Genomic DNA, 19950 nt, shown 5'->3' on the forward strand with positions numbered 1-19950 from the left:
GCTCTCCCAGGCAGAGGGACAGGCCCTGGGGTTGGGGCCTGTGACTCCCTTTAGACATGTCCAGACAAGGTTTCCGATTTTTGCCCCACACTGACTCTGGCTGGGCCCAGCAGAGTGGACTGGGGTGTTAGTGGGGCGAGGCCCTCCTCCCCATACTGCAGATGGCAGCGAAGAGGCAGGGTTGGTGGCAGGCCTGTGGTCGCTGCCTCCACTATAAATGCTGCAACTGCCGTGGAGGGTGCAGGGGAGGCCTGGCGATGGTGGGGGAAGCAGCTAGGAGATGGACGGCCCAAGGCGTGGCCAGGCCGCGGGGAGCCCAGCTGTCTGTGGGGGACGGGGCAGGAGGGAAGTGGACGGAAGGTCTGAGAATGCAGCGTGTGTGGAAGAGCAGGGACTATCCAGGCAGGCAGCCCAGGTTCAAGTCCCGGCTACAGCTGCTCCCTAGCTGGACCCTGGGTCAGACACTCCATCCTCCAAACCTGGGTTTCTCCATTTGTAAATAGCAACAGCAACCCCTAATTTGGAGGTCTGTTGAGAGTTACACATCAGGGTCCTGAGGGAGGAAGCCCAGTGCCTGCCAAGTGGGGGAAGCCTCCTTCCTCCTGAGCCCCAGCAAACCCCTTCACCTTCAGCCCGTCCTCTCTCCCCAGCCCCATACCCTCTCCCATCCACGGCCACTGCCCGGCTTCCCTGAACCCATTGTGAGCTTCCTGGAGCCCCTGCTCTGCACGGGCGGCTGGTTCCCTCCAACAATGGTGACTTCCCCCTCCCCACCCCCATCTCACCCCTTCCTGGGAAAATGCCAAGGCCCAGTTCAATGCCACCTCCTCTGTGAAGTCCTCCCCAGCCCCCTAGTGAGAGTCACTCTCTTCTCTGAACTCCAGATTCCCTGAACCCCGTCTTCTCTCTTCTGGCAAATGAACCTGTCTTGCTTTTCTGTTCCTGGGTCTGGCCCTCAGTAGCCTGTATGCTGGGTGGCAAGGACGGTGCCTTCTCCGTGGTCACGGCCCTCTCCTTTCAGCCCATCATCAAATGCTTATTGAATGTTACGGGCAGCAAGGGCCCTGGAAGGCCAGGTGTCCACGTCTGGCATGGGTCTTGGGGAGTGGAAGTAAAGCCACCGGGGCCAAGGAAACCCCTGGGAAACACACCTGCCATGGTTCCGTCACCTGACCTGGCCCAACGGTGACCACACCATTGTCTGGGAGCAGGAGGGGGAGACTGTGAATGACCCATTTCTGGGAAGGCAAGTGAGGAGGGATCTGCTGCAGTGACAGGAGTGACTAGGGTAGAAGGTTTGCTCGCCACCTGTGGTACCACCGTACGGTGTGACTGTGAGGGCCAGACACTGCACAAGCCTCATCTCACTGAATCTCCACCCACCCCGAGGAGCTGGTGTCAGCACCCCGTCCACAGGTGGCAAGAGGAGGGGCACAGCGATAATTTGGTGCACACCTCGGGGGTGTCACCTGTTCCAGTTGCGGTCCCAGGCCTCCCGTCAACCTCGTGAGGTGGGTGCGGTGTATCCCCATTCTACAGACAGAGCCACTGAAGACAGAGAAGTTAGGAGGAGCAGGGCCAGACCCGAACCAGCTCTGCGGGCCTCAGCACCCACGCTCCTGCCACCCCCACCACCCTGGTTGCCGGCTGAGCCAGCCTCGCTTTTTGGCGCCCACGTGCAGCAGATGAAAGCAGAGAACAGATGCAGAGCGGGCGGTAATCAGCGCAGCTATTCCAGGCCTCGGCGCCTGCTCCCCACCTCCAGCGCCGGCCCCCGCCTCTCCGTTCACTCCCTTCTGCCAATCCCTCCGCAACACCCGAGTGGCACAGGGCTCTGGCCAGGGCAGGTCTGAGGCCAAGGAGCTGCCCCATCCGCCAAGTCCCAGAGGGCCAGGACCAGATGGAAAGCCACCCAAACAGATGGTCAGCCTTGAGGCGACAACTGCGCCTTCTCGTTCTTGCTTGTCTGTCCTACTGCTCTTGGGCCGGGCGCGCACACGGCAGCAACCTTCCCCTTGGCTGCATGGGTCTGGTCTGAGCAAACCTTACCTGCTCGCCACGAGGCTGCCCAGCCAATCTGTTGATGGATCTTGTTAGTGCTGGACGCTCAGTCTCACAAGGGTGGGACTGGGACTGGGACAAGGACAGGGCTTCAGCTCCCAGACCCATGTATCCTAGGGACCATCTCAGGAGGGCCCCTGTGTGCATGGGAAGGCGGGCTCTCCCTGCTCTGCCTACGCCCGGGGTGTTCACTTCTGAGGCTCGGATTCAGGGGACAACCCCTGAGGGGGATTCACAGGCCTGCACGTGGCTCCTGTCCTCAAGTCACTTCTCATCTCCTGTGTTTACCCCAAGTGCCTTGGGGTAATGTCTAGTTTTCTGTCCTGAGAGCAGCCCTCTCCCTTGGTAAGATCCTGTTTTCTGTTCAAGCGTCGGCTGTCAGGCCTTACCCCACTGGAGACCCTGTACTCCCCAGGCTGGGCTTGGAGTCCCTCCTTCCTCCTCCCAGAATGCCCCGCTCTATCTTACAATGTTACTTTTCGTATGAGTGAAATGATGGGGCCCATGTCCTCTGCAGTGGACCGAGAGCTCACTGAGGCCAGACCTGTGGCTTGTCTTTGTATCCTCAGCTCCTGGGGCCTGACCCTCAGTGGCTGTTGAATAAGCATCTGTTGAACTGAGTGAAATTCTGTGGGCCTGAAAACATCTTTACTGTAGCTTAGTCCAGCTGCCAAGCGTATCTCAGTGTCTGTGTGGCCCCATCCAGCTGCACTTGGCCCCCAACCTCAGTGACCTAATGGTGAGAGGGGCCAGGCCATGTCCAGTGGGGCTATGCCTGGGCCAGGGGCTTCCAGCAGCCTCACAGGTTAACCAGAAACATCTCTAGGTGCCTGAGCCTGAGGATACTGATCACACCTTCCCCTAACATCAAGAGACTGTAGAATGAGGTCAGTTTTTGGTAATTTTAATTGTAAAAACCAAGGCATTTATATAAATAAGACCGCTGTGTAAAATACGATTCACCCTTCTACTAAAACCCTTCTCCCACACTCAAAAAGAACATAGAAAACCCAGCAGAGAGCAGTACAAATCAGCATGCGGTCCCTGATGCGAAGTCGCGGGCAGGCCAGGGTTCCCTGCGGAAGCAGCCTCGTGGTGAGAGCACTCCTGCCCAGGTGTCCCACCAGAGGCTCGGTGACCCCTCGAGAAACTGCCAGGTAGCAGCTCCCACACACCAGCCCCTGGCTCTCAACTGTACGGGTCGAGGAGGGGACGGGAAAGGCTGCTTGGTCCCTACCAAGGCTGGGGGCTAGGGGGCTGCTGGCCCAGTGAGATGCAGTGGTCTGTTCAGCCTGGGGTCAAGTTGGGGGAAGGGGTTTCTGAGGGGTCAGCACCTCCCCAGAGGACAAGGAGAGAAGCTGCCTGTGTCCCTTGAAAGAATCATCTCCTTCTTGGGGCCATTTTCATATGACCACGAATGACAAGGACGGCCGGCACTTCCCGGCAGTACTGGGGATGGCAGGGCAGTGGGGATCCCAGGATGCAAGGGGAAGGCAGCCCTGGAGAAAGGGGGACTGGCATGTTCCTGTGCGGAAGATCTCATCTCCCACCTCCTCTACCCTGTCACACCGCCCCACCCCACGTCTCCCACACAGACCCATGCCTGCTGCCCCGTCCACACCCTGAGACTCCGAGGGAGACGGTTGAGAGCCTGGGGATGGAGATGTCAAGTTCACACACTGGGCATGGCTCAGGAAACTGGTACACAAAGACAAAAAGAAAAGACCCCAACTCTCCTTGGAAAAACCAGGACCTGCCTAGGGCTGCTCCCCACCCCAGACGAGTGGCAGGAAAAGGCCCTGCAGGGGACGGCGCAGGGGACAGAGTGTCAGGAGCACTTCCAGACGCACACAGCCAGGGTGCCCCCGAAGTACAGGTAGAGGAGGTTCTTCACCTCGTGGGTGATCTCAAACCCAAAGCCCTCGCCGATCACCACGTGCCAGGAGGAGCCGAACTTCTTGTCCATTGTCTCTTTGATCATCTTGGCGGCGCTCTGGAAGGAAGAGGGCGCTTATCAAGGGGGCGCAGGGCAGGTGGGGGCAGGAGTCAGGTCCTTCTCCAGGAAGGAGAAGGCTGGCACTGAGGTCTTGGCAAGAGAAAGGCCTGCTGTCCTATTTCTGTTGTCCTCCTGCTTCAAAAAGGGTTTCCACGCAGGCCACCTCCTGCCAGGTCTATTACACAGGCACAGAAAACTAGACATTACTCAGCAGTCAAGAAGAAACTGGCTGAGGCGGGAAGGCAAGCATCAGGTCTGGAGATAGCCTGGGGCTGCGTCCTGGCTCTGCACTTAGTGCGGGCTTCCTGGGCCAGTGCCACCTCCCTCAGATGTAACCTGGACAAGCGGGGCACCAGGCAGTCTCAGGACCAACTGGATGGAGAGACCTGGCACCCTGCAGACTGCAAGGTACCTGATGCGTTCAGTGGGCTCTGGGGAGGCGCCGACTACTCCCCTAGTCATGGCCACAGTCGACTTCTTCCTGTGCCTGCTCTTTCAAGACGCGCCCCCTGTGTGAGGAGGTCTAGAGGGGCAGGGACCCCCACTCGGCAGGGCGAGTCCAGGCGCAGGTGCCTGAGGTACACCAACAGCGCCTCCCACCATGCCAGGCGCCATGCTGGGCACTCTGTCCCCATCGTCTCAGTAAATACATCCTCACAACTGGCCCAGTGAGGAGGCACCATCACCACCCTCCATTTAAGGACTAGGAAACTGCACTCAGAGTTGAGAAATGGCTCATTCAGGGGTACAGCTGGGAAGGGCTGAAGCCAGGATCTGAACCTGGGCCTGGCCGACCCAAAGCCTGGGCTCCCACTGGCCAGTGTCTTGCCTCCCCACCGGCTGCCGCAACACTGACTTCTCGCTCTCCCCACCAGATTGATGAATGGCCTTCCTGCGTTGATGCCTGCTGGCCATATCCCCAACACCTAGAACAGCGCCTGTTCAACACCTTTTTGAATGGATGAGTGAATACATGAATGGATGCCTGGGCAGGCCTCTGTTCACCACTGGGATGGAACCACGGGGAAAGGCGCCCTATTCAGCAGCCCACCTGAGGCAGGGAACATGGGCAGGGGCGTCATGGACACCCCTGTGGCTTTGCTCCTCTAGGGCTGGGTGTGACCGTCAGTGCCTGGAGTCAGCGCTAGCCTCTCACTCACTGACTTTCCCCAGACTGAACGCTTCCAAGGAATGCTCTGGCCTCATCCTAGCAGTACTGTCTGGAGCCAACTGCAGGGAACAGGGGCCACTCTATTCACCCACAGGGGCCATCAAAAGCACGAGGGGCCGCCTGCACTGCTGGCAATACCTCGTTGTTGTTGGAGAATTTCTCACAGGCTGTGACACATAGCTCCATGGTCTCCACGCGCATCTCCTCTGGCATGTCCGAGTGCTAGAGACAGGGCAGGGGTGACAAACAAGAGACAGGCTTAGCCCGTGACCTGGCCTTCCTGGCTGGCCTCTCTGTCCCAAGCTTAAGGCATGGACAGCAGGTAGCCTCCCTGGCCCAGCCCTGGGCAGGTGACCCATCTCCTGACTGAGGGCCTGCAGCTGGGGCAAAGGCGTGGCATGGAGCTGAGCCTCGTGGGCTCTCAAGCCCAGGCTTCTGCAAGGGCGCGAAGCCAGCACCAGGTTCCAGCCAACAGACATGGGAAGAAGGCCGGCTGAGGGCGGAGGGAATGCTGGCTATGGAAGTGTGTTCCGACGGAATCTCACCCCGGAGGCCCGAAGAGAGGCCGCTGGGCACTCTCTGGGGCCCCTGGTTTTCCTCCGGCCTTTCCCTCTGCTCCTTCTCCATCTATCTGCTGGATTTCCTTCCTCCTCCCAGCTCCTGGAGGGCCCTGGGCCCCACCTCCACTCTCCCATCTCCAGCGACTCCATCTCTGGGGTCTTGTGTGTTCCGCGCCTGTCTGTGTCCTCTCTGTGGGAGGGCTCCCACACTTCTACCCCCAGCTCTAACCTCTTCTTTGGGCTCCTGACTACTCTGTCAAACTGGCCACTTGACAACCTCACTTAGATGTCTAAAAATAACTTGATTCCCACAAACCCATCTTCTTCCATCTCCTTTTCCTGGTAATTGATACCATTTTTTCTCCCAATACTCAGGAAAAGACAGACTCTAGCAGCCACCCTGGACTCTCTTGCTCCCATACCCAGTCTCCAATTTGGCAGCAGGTCCTTTGGCCTCTGCACTCACGGAACACCCTAAACCCGACCGCATCTTGCACTCTACTCTGTGAGCCGCACCCAGCCACCCTCATCGCTCTGGGCCTCCGCAGTGGCCTCCTCGCTGGTCTCCCCACTTCTGCTCTGGTATCTCCAAATCCATTCTGCTCACAACAGCTGGAGTGAGCTTTTGAAAACCAAACAGATCTCATCACTCCCCTGCTTAAAACCCTTCAGTGTTCCCCCTTCAATTCAGGACAGAACCCACAGTTCTCACCACATTCTTCACTGTGGCTGGCCAGGCCTGTAGGGTCTGGCCCCACTGGTGCTGTTACGTCCTGCCACCCTTCTCAGCACTCCATTCCAGCCATGCTGGCCTTCTCTCTGTGCCTCCAAAATGCCAAGTTCATTCCCATCCCAGGCTTCCCGTGCCTCTGTTTCCCCGGCTTGGCATGTTCTTCCCCAGGTCTTTGTGAGGTTTGCTCTCTGTCTTCAGGTCTCTGATCTGCAAAACCTCTCCAGAAGCTAACCTCTGCTCTCCAGCTCCTTCCACCTGCTTCATTTTTCATTACAGTACTTACTGCCTACAATCATGTTCTTAAAACATGTATTTCATGTGGGCCAGGCCTTCGCCTGTCTCGTTCACCATCCCCACAGTGCCTAGAACAGTGCCCGGCATAGAGTAGGTGGCCCAATACTTGGTGAATGAATGAATGAATGAAACAATGAATCACTGTCAACTCCAAGATGTCTAGGTCTGAGCAAGCAGAGCCCTTCTTAACTTCCTCCCACTGCCATCCTGCAAGGGACAAGCTCCACCCACCTTTCTCCAGGCTGTGTGGGCCCTGCCGGCAGTCCTGCCTCCCGCCCCTGGGGCTTACCCTGACCAGAGGGAAGGTCTGCAGTCGCTTATAATCAGCCTCATCTTTCTTCCCTTCTGTTTCTCCCATGATCCTTCCACTGTGACCACTGGAGGAGAGTGGGGCTTTCAGGAGGTGCTGGGACTGGCAGTTAAGACACACCCAGGAGATTCAGGAAGCAGGCCCTGCCAACTCGGTGGGAGCAGAAAATGTCTTTCCCCCGGGGGTGCTGCAGAAAACAGGAGAAACCAGAAAAAAAGAGCTGGCTTCAAAACCATACATCGCAAATTAGAAATGTCTCAGTAACAATCTGACACCTCCCCATCTTAACTCCTCCGCACCCTTTTCCAAATGGCCAGCAAGTCTGCAGACGGGAGGATGAGTCAATACGAGATGCTGGGACCTGGTTAAGAACACACTGGTACGATGCCGCAAGCCCACACTGTCATTATCAAGACAAATACTGACTGTGGGCCAGGCCTGCGGGATGGAGGCTTGAGCTGGCAGTGAGCAAATGCAGTTTCCCCGCGTACCCACTACATACACGGGCCTTCCTTCCCACTACATACACGGGCCTTCCCTCCCACTACATACACGGGCCTTCCCTCCCACTACATACACGGGCCTTCCCTCCCGCTACACACATGGGCCTTCCCTCCCACTACACACACGGGCCTTCCCTCCCACTACACACACGGGCCTTCCTTCCCAGAAGCTCTGCTTAGGAAGGGAAATGTTCAGGTCACCACTGACAGTCTGGGCTTATTGGCAAGCAAGGGGGCCCCTCTGCAGGCCCTGATCTTCAGGGGAATGGGCACGGTGCTGCTCTGTGCCCTCCCTGGCACACCAGGCTCCCTGGTTGTTCTTTCCTACTCCTTCTTGGACCACTGGGTCCTGTCCTGCTGGCCCAGCAGCTGGGAGGCTTGGGTGCTGCTGCTGGTTCAGTCAGTCACCAGCAGTATGGCCCTGGGCCCCAGACTCCTCACCAGTAACGTGGGTACAGTCACATCCATCTCATGTGGCCGTTATAAGAATTCAAAGAAACAGTGCCTGTAAAGCTAAGACAGTGCCAAGCACATGGCAGGCACTCAGTACACGGCTGTTCCCTAACCGACGGGGCTTCTACTAAAGGGACGGGCCTGGACCCGAGATGACTGGCAGCACTCCTGCCAATCCACGCATTTCTCTTTCATCTTCAACCCAATTTATCTCATAATTCAAAGTTTTTTTTTTTTTTTATCTCAGAAGTACTGATATAAGCGGATACAAATCACCAGGTTGTTAAGCCCTTTTTAATGATTTATATTAGACAAATATAGCAAAATAATGTTATTCCAGCATTTCTCACATTTCCAAATAAATTTCCTTTCACTGCACAGTCATGGAACCCAAAGGTGCTGAGCACGGTAACTAACAGGCAGGTGATGACACGTGACGGCTGTCGGTTTCCTGCCTGTCGGTGTTTCACATGCATTTACACACCTTGTCATGGCAACAACCCCGGGAGTTCGGTTCTGTAGGGACAGAGGCATGAAGCTGGTCAGTCGCTGGCCTGAGGTCACTCAGCTCGTTAGCGACACAGCTAGGGTGTGAATCCAGGCCTGGCTGTCGGCGTGGGCACTCCTAACCCCTTGTTCATACGCCTCCTCATGGGCACACAGGAGGCACTCACAAGCATACATCAGCTGCCCACTGGGACAGCTCCTATCATCCTAGAAGGGAGACGAATCAAATATTTGCTCTTCCCCTTTGCTGTCTCTTTCACTTTTTTTTTTTTTTTTTTTTTTTTGAGACGGAGTCTCACTCTGTCGCCCAGGCTGGAGTGCAGTGGCACGATGTCAGCTCACTGCAAGCTCCGCCTCCCAGGTTCATGCCATTCTCCCGCCTCAGCCTCCCGAGTAGCTGGGACTACAGGCGCCCGCCACCACGCCCGGCTAATTTTTTTCTGTATTTTTAGTAGAGATGGGGTTTCACCGTGTTAGCCAGGATGGTCTCGATCTCCTGACCTCGTGATCCGCCCGCCTCAGCCTCCGAAAGTGCTGGGATTACAGGTGTGAGCTACCACGCCCAGCCTGCTGGCTCTTTTTCTAATGTTAACTTGACCCTGGTTTGGCCCAGCCTTGAGCTTTCTGGGCACTCTTTCTGGGCTGTGCTCTCGATTTGATCCCCGCTCCAATGACTCGGTGCCACTCCATTTGGTCGGCTCCCTCGCATGAGGCTGGAAGCCTGGCACAGACCCCCCCCATCCCATGACATTGGTATTTTCTAATTTCCCAGTGGACAGATGGCTCCACTTATCTCATCAATTCTGGGCATTTGTACCACTCAGATGTTAGCAGTTTTTGTTTGTCTCTCTCTACAAGCTGGTGAATTACCAAGCACAATTTCATTGTACTTTCTGGTCAGGTTCCTTATTTCACAAAATTCAGGGAATCATTTTGTCTTTGCTCATGAATGTGAAGGCGTATTTCCAATTCCAGGCTGTCCTCCTAGCCTTACTGCTTCCTCCTCTACCTTTGTCCAGGTGTGACAGAGGTGGCGGCTACACTGATGATAGAAGGAAAAGGGCACACAGTTTGTTTATCTCTGAGAATTTCAAGGGGGAACAGCGAAAAATGTGGAAGCAGCTTCTTAGGCATCTTCCACTGAGATGTTTCCATTTGATTCAATTCATCCCGGAGGCTAAAAAGTGCTGGCATGTAGGAGCCAGGAGGGAACCAGGAGCCAGTTGCGGACATGCCACCCTCCAGGAGGTCAGGGTCTGTGACAGCTGCTCTAACATGCAGAATCCTGCTGAGATGTCCCATGACTTCAGAGGTATGACCAAGGCCCATTTATCAGGAACAACGGGGAAAAGCCAGTGGGAGAGTGACCTGTGCAGCATCTTGCAGAGCTCAGAACTGTGTGGGCCGCAAGCCGGAGTGTGCAGGCACGGACACCAGCTCTGTCAAAGACGAGCATTCTGCTCACTTCCTTTCTTTGCAGCCTTCAGCAAGTAATTTCACCTAAGCCTTGGTTTCCTTCTCTATGAAACGGGATACTAAATCCTATCTCTGCGTTCTCAGGAAGCTGTTGCAAGCCCCAGGTATGTGTATGTGAGCGATTTGAAACGTTAAAGCTCTCTGCGCTATTATCACACTGCTCTCTGCTACCAGCATTAATTAGCCAGGACTTGGTCACCAGGATTCAGCCAAGTTTACTAAGGGCCCTGACTACAAAGAGCTTTTTCTAACCACTACACATACTTCTGGGGACCTAAAAGAGATGAGACAGAATAAAAAGGAATTGTTATAGATGATGTGTTTCCAAATACAGAAAGGCAGGAGAATTTTTTATGACGCTGTATCATTATAGTACAGCTAGAGTCATTCAGCCACAGTCCTAAAACTCTCCTCAAAGAATGTTACCAAAAATAGCAGAACCAGAGGTTCTAACAACCTTATCAATCTTCCATGCAGAGAAGCATGTGCCTGAACGCTTCGAGCCAGAAAGAGTCATGTCAGGTCTAAAAGAGCCTTTTAATAATATAACTGTGGCTGGGTGCAGTGGCTCACGCCTGTAATCCCAGCACTTTGGGAGGCCGAGGCGGGTGGATCACTTGAGGTCAGAAGTTCGAGACCAGCCTGGCCAACAGGGTAAAACCCTGTCTCTACTAAAAATATAAAAATTAGCCGGGTGTGGTGGTACATGCCTGTAATCCCAGCTACTGGGGAGGCTGAGGCAGGAGAATGGCTTGAACCTGGGAGACAGAGGTTGCGGTGAGCCAAGATCACACCATTGCACTCCAGCCTGGGTGAAGAAGCGAGACTCAGTCTCAAAACAAAACAAAACAAAAACAAAACTGTGCCCACCGCCAGGGTACTTGAATCTCCTGGGTACAGAAGCTCGACCCCAGCCCATCTGGCCCACAGTGGTGCAAAGCCAGGGGCAGCCTTATTCCATCTCCCACTGCCCCTGCTCTCCTCCTCACTCAAGGGCCATCTGTGGGCTTTACATATCCTCACCCCCTCTGATGTGAGGCTCTTCCTAGGCAACAGCGGGCACAGACAAGGGCCCTTTATCTCATTGCCTGGTCAAGGCCAGTGTTCCTGGTCCTGCTATCCCTTGTTCTTTTGTGGCACTGACCTCAGTCACCATTCATTATTCTGTGTCTGAAGCGTCTGGGAAGAATCCTAAAGAGGGTTAGGGTGTGTGGGAGGGATTGGGAAAAATGAATGCATGCGTTCTGGGAAATAAGGCCCAAAATATCTGCCAGCCCCCTGGGAGGGGGGCAGCCATTCAATGTCTGGAACATCCTCGGCCCTTAGATCACGGCTCGCCTCCCTGTACCACCCACCATGCACCTGAGAGATTGCAGGACACACCTGGAGCATGTCATGGTGGTTCTGAGTACAGACTCCACCGTCGGATCTGAATTCACATCTTGGTTCTGTTTCAGACAAGGGCTTACCTCCCTAAGCCTCAGTTTTCTTTTCTTTTCTTTCTTTCTTTTCTTTTCTTTTTTTTTTTTTTTGAGACAGTGTTTTGCTCTTGTTGCACAGGCTGGAGTGTAGTGACGCGATCTCGGCTCACTGCAACCTCCGCCTCCCAGGTTCAAGCAATTCTTCTGACTCAGCCTCCCAAGTAGCTGGGATTACAGGTACGCGCCACCACGCCCGGCTAATTTTTGTATTTTTAGTAGAGATGGGGTTTCACCATGTTGGCCAGGCTGGTCTCGAACTCCTGACCTCAGGTGATCCACCTGCCTTAGCCTCCCAAAGCGCTAGGATTACAGGCGTGGGCCACCGCACCTGGCAGCCTCAGTTTTCTCATCTGGAAATTGGGGCTAAGGACTCAGCTTCTGTTACTGGTGCAGTAGGAAGGAAACTGCGATATCCTTCTTCATAGACCAACCTGCTACACATCTAAACGTGCAGCCAAACAAACCACTATCTCCCAAGTTCCCACTACGTGCAAACCACTATGGTAGTAATGAAGGAGGAAAGAGTCACAAGGAAATTCTGTGAAACCTCTTGGGGCTGAGGTGGTAGTGGTGTGGCTATGGTGTGCCTTCACATCCACCATCTCATTTCATCCTCCTAACACCTGTGAGGGAAGGATCCGGCTCCCTATTCTCAGACAAGTCACTGGAGCTCAGAGAGGTTTTATGGGTGGCCTGAGGGTGCACCGCCAGCAATGGCAGAACCAGGATCGGAACCCCAATCCATCCTTCTGACTCGACCTTCTGTGCTTTCTCCTTTGGCACAAGCAAGTAGGAGACAAGCCAGTAACACAGATGACTTTGATACTCAGCATCCACCCATCCAGCCTCTGTCCAGGCCTGCCTCTTGCTTCCCGCCACATCGGGGACACAGGCGGGCACTCCAGTCTTCCTTGGCCTTCTAGCAAACAAATGAAGAACAAAGCTGACAGGGGAGGAAAAAGGATCCTAAGGACTTGGGCATTCGTCCAAGACGCTCGTAGTGAGGTCAGGAAATGATGCAGAAGCCAGGCTCCCAGACCAGTTTAAAGTGTGGGCAGACGCAGGGCTGCCATTTTAAAATTCTGCTGCAAAAGGGCCTTAGAAGATACATCATCTACTACAAAAGAGGAAAATTTGGCAGAATAAAGATCAGCCATCCTCAAGAAAAGTCAAACACACGAAGTTGTTTTTACGTGGTCCTTATTTTTTCTCATTTTGCTGCAGTCCAATGAAAACTTAATGTGCCTGGGACTGAGGGAGGAGTGGAGGGAAGGAGAGGAGGGAGGGAGAGAAGAGAGGCCTGTTGTCTGGATCTGCAATTCTCAACATTTCCTCATGTCCGACACCATGTGATAAGTGACATTGACTCACACATGCACCCTCAAGGACTTAGCCAGACTTGGATGAAATCCCAGACAGTTTTGTCAAGATACAAAGTATAAGGAAAGTCACAGCCATCACAGCTATTAGCTCCCAGAGAACAGCTGCTCGCCACACACAGCAGGGCAGGCTCCCGCCCCCCTCTCTCCCACGCAAGAGAACAGATTTGAATCTAAGGGAGTAAGAGTGACATTATCACAGAAATAAATTGGACTTAGCATGGATTTATTTTTTAGAAACTCATTCACAATTGCTAATTACCAGTGACATCTCACAACCGATCACGACTTAACTGTGCCCGTGAGTCCAGATTCCCTGGGGCTGAGGAACTTGATTTGGCTCTAGATGCCCCAGAACACAAAGGCCAGTGTCTGGCACACAGCAGAAGCCCAGAAATTATCCAAATTGCAATTAACTTATATTTTATTTGCCCCCTGGGAGGGGAGAGGACCTATCACATCCATTCAGGACTATTTATTGAACACTGATCCTGAGCCAGGCACCAGAATGGGCGATCTACATACAGGATGTCCCTCCCCTAGTCACTCTGTCAGACAGGCACTACTAGCCCTACGTTACTGGTATAGCCACACAGACTGAAAAAAAGAGAGTTTCCACCCAGTTAATAAACAAAGGGGCTAGGATTTGATTGCAGGTATATATGACTTCAAAGATTATGCTTTTTCTTTTCTTTTTGAGACAGGGTCTCACTCTGTTGCCCAGGCTGGAGTGCGGTGGCATGATCACAGCTTACTGCAGCCTCAACTTCCCAGGCTCAGATGATCCTCCTGAGTAGCTCATGCTACCACACTCAGTGGTGGCACACTACAGGCTTGTGCCACCATACTCGGCTAATTTTTGTATTTTTTGGAGAGACGGGGTTTTGCCATGTTGCCCAGGCTGGTCTCAAACACCTGAGCTCAAGCAATTTGCCCACCTCAGCCTCCCAAAGTGCTGGGATTATAAGCGTGAGTCACCATGCCTGGCCTGATTATGCTTTTTCAACTACTCGACTATAATCAACAGACAGTCCCTGCCTTTAAGGAGCTTACAATCTAATATGGAGACCAACAGGCATACACAAGGAACTATGGTTCCTGGCAGAAAGTAGTGCCACAAGACGGGCATACTTGCAGTGGTGAGGAGGGTGAGATAAGACAGCAAAAGCAGCTTGCTGGCAGGGGCAGCAGCATTTGAGTCAGGCCTGGAAAGGTGAGGAAGAATTGCAACAGGTGGATGAGGTGAGGAAGACCTTCCAGGCGGATGAACACAACAGTGCCAAGGCAGATAGTACAAAGCATCTTCTGGGAAAGTCTAACAGTCCGATTTGGCTAGAAGATAGAATTTGGCAAAGAAGGGAGAAATAAATCTGGGAGAAAAGGCTGGGGTTGGGCTGTGGACATGTAGATGGGTCCTGAAACCCATGCTTACATATTTTTGTAGACATGGGGTCTCTATGTTGCCCAGGCTGGTCTTGAACTCCTGGACTCAAGTGATGCTCCCACTTCAGCCTCTCAAAGTGTTGGGATTACAAGTGTGAGCCATCATGACTGGCAAGATGTGTGGATCTTTTTCATAGTGAATGGGAAGCCCTTTGGAGGTCTCTGGGTGGCTGGTGACGTGGGTGGGCTGGGTTGACAGGAGCAGAGACTGGAGGTAGGAGCAGTCGCTAGGAAGCTGCAGTAATGGTCCAGGGGTATTAATGTCACAGGCATGGAAGACTTGAAGGAGAGTGGTGGCTTCAGGAATGGAGACGACGTGAGCTCTGCATGCAGGCAGAATCAAAACAACCTGACAACTGCCCAAGTGGAATGAGCATGGTGGAGTGAGGAATGATGCCCAGGAGGATGGTGATGCCACTGATGGGGAGAGGGGAAACCAGGTGGCACAGCTGAGTAGAGAAGCAGGGCAGTTTCATTTCAGAGCTGCAAAGTTTAAGTTGCTGGTAAGATACGCAAATGGAGGTATCTAGTCAGGAGAAAGAAATCACCAAGTCATGGGCTATCGGGGCAGAACGGAAGCCATCAAGTCCAACTATCACATCAACACAGTCATGCGTTGCTTAATGACAGGGGCATGTTCTGAGAATCGTTAGGTGATTTTGTTGTGTGAATGTCATACAGTGTACTTACACAAACCTAGATGATGTAGCCTACTACAGACCTAGGCTATATGGTACGGCCTATTTCTCCAAGGCTACAAACTTGTATAGCATGTTACTATACTAAATACTGTAGGCAACTGTAATGCAATGGTGTTTGTGTATCTAAACATAGAAAAAGTACAGTTGGCTGGGCGCGGTGGCTCACGCTTGTAATCCCAGCACTTTGGGAGGCTGAGGTAGGTGGATCACTTGAAGTCAGGAGTTCGAGACCAGCCTGGCCAACATGGCAAAACCTCGTCTCTACTAAAAATACAAAAATTCATTGGGAGATATACCTAATGCTAGATGACGAGTTAGTGGGTGCAGCGCACCAGCATGGCACATGTATACATATGTAACTAACCTGCACAATGTGCACATGTACCCTAAAACTTAAAGTATAAAAAAAAAAAACAAAAAAAAAAAACAAAAATTAGCTGGTGTTGTGGCGCGCGCCTGTAATCCCAGCTACTCAGGAGGCTGAAGCAGGAGAATCTCTTGAACCTGGAAGGCGGAGGTTGCAGTGAGCAGAAATCACACCACTGCACTCCAGCCTGGGCAGCAGAGCGAGTCTCCACCTCTAGAGAAAAAAAAAAGGACAGTAAAAATATGCTATAAAAGATAAAAAATCATACACCTATATAGGTCACTTCCCATGAATGAAGCGTGCAGGACAGGAAGTTGCTCTGGGAGAATCAGTGAATGAGTGGTGAAGGCCCAGGACATTACTGGACACTATTATAACTTTATTTTACTTTTTAATTTTTATTTTATTTTATTTTTTGAGATGAATCTCGCTCTTGTTCCCCAGGCTGGAGTGCAAAGGCGCAATCTCGGCTCACTGCAACCTCCGCCTCCCGGGTTCAAACGATTCTCCTGCCTCAGCCTCCTGAGTAGCTGGGATTACAGGCACGTGCCACCAAGCCGGGCTTATTTTTGTATTTTTTTATTTTGTATTTTTAGTATTTTGTATTTTGTATTTTTAGTAGAAATAGGGTTTCTCCATGTTGGTCAGGCTGGTCTCAAACTCCTGACCTCAGGTGATCTGCCCACCTCAGCCTCCCAAAGTGCTGGGATTACAGGCGTGAGCCACTGCGCCCAGCCTATTTATTTTTATTTTTTAGATGGAGTCTCGCTCTGTTGCCCAGCCTGGAGTGCAGTAGTGTGATCTCGGCTCAATGCAACATCCACCACCCGAGTTCAAATGATTCTCCTGCCTCAGCCTCCCAAGTAGCTGGGATTACAGGTGCCTGCCACCATGCCTGGCTAATTTTTGTGCGTGTGTTTTTTTTTTTTTTTTGAGTACAGACGGGGTTTCACCATGTTGGGCAGGCTGGTCTCCATCGCCTGACCTCAAGTGATCCCTCCGCCTTGGCCTCCCAAAGTGCTGGCATTACAGTTGTGAGCCACCATGCCTGGCCACTACTGTAACTTTATTTATAAACACCGTAAAAAATTTACGTAAATTTAGGCTGCACTAAATTTATAGAAAATATTTTTCTTTCTTCCATAATAAGTTAACCTTAGCTTACTGTAACTTTTTTACTTTGTAAAAGTTTTGATTTTGTTAACTTTTTGACTCTTTCGTAGTAACACTTAGCTTAAAACACAAACACATTGTACAGCTATACAAAAATATTTTCTTTCTTTATATCTTTATTCTATAAGCTTTTTTCTACTTATAAATTTTCTATTTCTTTTTTACTTTTTTTTTTTTTTTTGAGACAAAGTTTCACTCTTGTTGCCCAGGCTTGAGCGCAATGGCGCTATCTCGGCGCACTACAACCTCCACCTTCCGGGTTCATGCCATTCTCCTGTCTCAGCCTCCTGAGTAGCTGGGATTACAGGTGCCCGCTACTACGTCTGGCTAATTTTTTGTATTTTTAGTAGGGACAGGTTTTACCATGTTGGCCAGGCTAGTCTCAAACTCTTGACCTCAGGTGATCTGCCTGTGTCGGCCTCCCAAAGTGCTGGGATTAATAGGCGTGAGCCACCGCGCCTGGCCTTTTTTTATTTTTTATTTTTAACATTTTTAACTTTTTTGTTAAAACTCAGACACAGATACACTAGCCTAAGCCTACACAGGGTCAGGATCCTTAGTGTCACTATCTTCCACTACCACATCTTGTCCCGCTGGACGGTCTTCAGGGCAATAACACGCATGGAGCTGTCATCTCCTATGATAACAAAGTCTTCTGCTTGAATACCTCCTGAAGGACCTATCTAAGACTGTTTACGGTTAAATTTTTTTTCTTATAAGTAGGAGGAGTGTACACTGTAAAATAACAATAAAAGTGTAGGATAGTAAACACATAAACAAGTAACAGTCATTTATTACCATTATCAAGTATTATGTCCTGTACACAATTGTATGTGCTATATTTTATATGACTGGCAGCACTGTAGGTTTGCTTACACCAGCATCACCACACACGTGAGTCATGCATTTTGCTTTGACATTACGATAGCTATGTAACTAGGTGATAGAAATCTGTCAGCTCCATTATAACCTTAGGGCACCACCGTGGTATCTGTGGTCTTTCTTGACCAAAACGTTGTTATATGGTACATGACTGTATTTCAATCTCCATCTGTCCCACTCCCCACCCCTAAGTAACCCTAACCATGGAAGCCCAGGAGGAAGATCAGAGAGGGTCAACTGGAGAAATGACAGTTCATGCTGACCGGGTTGATAACATTTCCCAGAGAGGGAAAATGTGGTGAAGAGACAAAGGAAGGAAACTAACAAATATTGAATCTATACTGGACTGGACTCTGTACTTCATATTATCCTCAGAATTACCAAAGGAGATGCACCGTCGTATACTGATTTTACATATGCACTGATTAAAAGCGCAGGGAGGGTAGGTCTTGAGACTGGGAATCCAAATTAGGTTTGCCAAGTTATTTTCACAATACACGATACCTCCCACTGGGGAGCACATCCTCTCGGAAGCCTAAAGTTGGGTCAAAGAACAACGACATCCTAGAACGTCAGAGTGGAAGAGGCCTTAGAGATCACTCAACTCAACTTCTCGTTTACAGATGGGGAAACTGAGGCCGAAACAGGGGAAATGACCAGCCCAGAATCCCAGTAAGTCGCCAACTCTCCAAGCCAAGAGCGGTCTGACCTAGTTGATGGCGACCCCGCGGGAGAGGGAATTACTCCGCGAAAGGTCGGGGGATCAAGGTGCTGGGGGAAGTCGGCTAAAGGAGGACGCGGGACCACGAAGCTGGGCAGGCCCTGGGTGGGTGGGGAAGAGCAGCCGGCAGAGTCGCGATGGCAAACCTGTCACGACAGAGCTCGCAGGTCCCGAAGTGGGGGTGAGGGTGGGGGTTGAAGATGGGAAGACCTGGGGCAGGGGAACAGCAGGCAGGAGACTGAGGTGGGGCCTCGGCGGCGGGCGAGGCCTCTTCCGCCCTGCGTTGCCTCCCCCCCTCCCTCCGGGCCGGCCCTCCCCGCCTGGCTGCCCGCCGCATCCCGGGGCCTCACCTGCTCCTGCGGGGGCCGGAGCCGGGGCCGCAGCCAGCGAACCCCCGCCAGGGTTGTCAAGGAGCGAAACAAGAGTGTCTTAGCAACCAGCAAGGAAGTCCTGCCCCCTCACCGGACGTTGACGGGAATTTCACTTATTATTGGTGGATAAAAGTATCAATCAGAGTGAAAGGCCCTTACAAGTCAGGCGTTTGCAAGGACAGGGGCGTGGTTTAGAGGCCAGGGAGGCGGGACTTCACTTATAGTTTTCTTAAGCGTGCCCGAGGAGCAGGGGACACATTGAAGTTCTTTTTCTAGGGAAACAAACTTCGAAAAGCAGTACTGCCTTGGGAGGTTCTTTTAGTCACTTGAAATAACAAATGCAACTTGTTGGTGTCGTGACACTTAGCCACCACTTTATTGGGATCTGAAAAGCCTAATAATAACTAGCATTTTTGTAGGGCTGTACAATTAATATCTCACTTGATTCTCATTACAGTACTTTTAGGTGATAATATTCGTCATCCCATCTGAACTAAAGTTCAGAGAGGTTAAGTAACTTAGGTTACTTAACCTAAGTAAAGGTTAAGTATGGTAAAGGATGGAGGTAATCTCCCTGGAGAAGGAACCCAGGGGCTCCTTCCTCTGTGCCACACCCTTGTATGGTCACCTAGCTCTAGTCACTAGGAGACATTTGTACCACCTAATTTCAGACACAGTTGCCCAGAGCCTACCTTTTCTTCCCCTTGGGAGGAAAAATTAATCTGAAAGTACGGAGAAGGAAAAGGGGAAAGGGGAAGAACTGGCAGATTCTATTATTTGATTGGTAGATCAAAGGGTCAGCTGGGTACTTCGTAGTTTAAACCTTTATTATTGTGATGAGTACTTGGGGTGAAACCCCACTGCCACATTTACTGGCATTGAAGCTGTCTTTGCCAAAATTATAACTGAGGAAATTATGACAGTGAAAGAGATCAGACCTAACCCACTCCATCTTGCCTTTCTAGCCTTTAAGCTGTCTTTGTTCATTCCTAGGCATAGGCTGAATGAACCTTGGGAAGGAATTTAGTTTATAGTTTTACTCTGAAACAAAATTGACAATAGCCCTTTCCCAAAAAGGCTCCCTTCCTGCCTTGGGACCAGTCTGCCTTTGTAGGACTAACAAATTAGCTACAACATTAGAAATTATGGTTTAGGGGTCACACAGCAGCCTCTGGCTGCAAGAGTCTGAACCTTCCCAAATTGCTCCTGGGGATAACATCACTATTGTAAAACCTAAGATCACTACTTGATATATTTTGCAGACCGTGCGCTCAATGGATCAGCTGACACCACCCAGACCAGTAATTTGGCTCAAACAGTTCTGTGATCCCACCCAGGAACAGAAGACAGCAAGAAAACCTCACTTCG

At 51.7% G+C, this 19950-nt stretch overlaps 1 protein-coding gene across 1 annotated transcript; it reads right to left on the bottom strand.

The window, feature by feature from the left end:
• Nucleotides 1-2949: 2949 nt before the first annotated feature.
• DNAL4 (dynein axonemal light chain 4) lies at nt 2950-18641 on the bottom strand. Its single transcript, NM_001246358.2, is given in 4 exon segments — nt 2950-4054; nt 5367-5450; nt 7105-7312; nt 18562-18641. Coding segments are annotated over 3 exon segments (318 nt in total). The 5' UTR covers nt 7174-7312; nt 18562-18641; the 3' UTR covers nt 2950-3889.
• Nucleotides 18642-19950: the final 1309 nt, after the last annotated feature.

This window comes from Pan troglodytes, chromosome 23 (assembly GCF_028858775.2).
Source record: "Pan troglodytes isolate AG18354 chromosome 23, NHGRI_mPanTro3-v2.0_pri, whole genome shotgun sequence".
In the NCBI taxonomy this organism is placed as follows: domain Eukaryota; kingdom Metazoa; phylum Chordata; class Mammalia; order Primates; family Hominidae; genus Pan; species Pan troglodytes.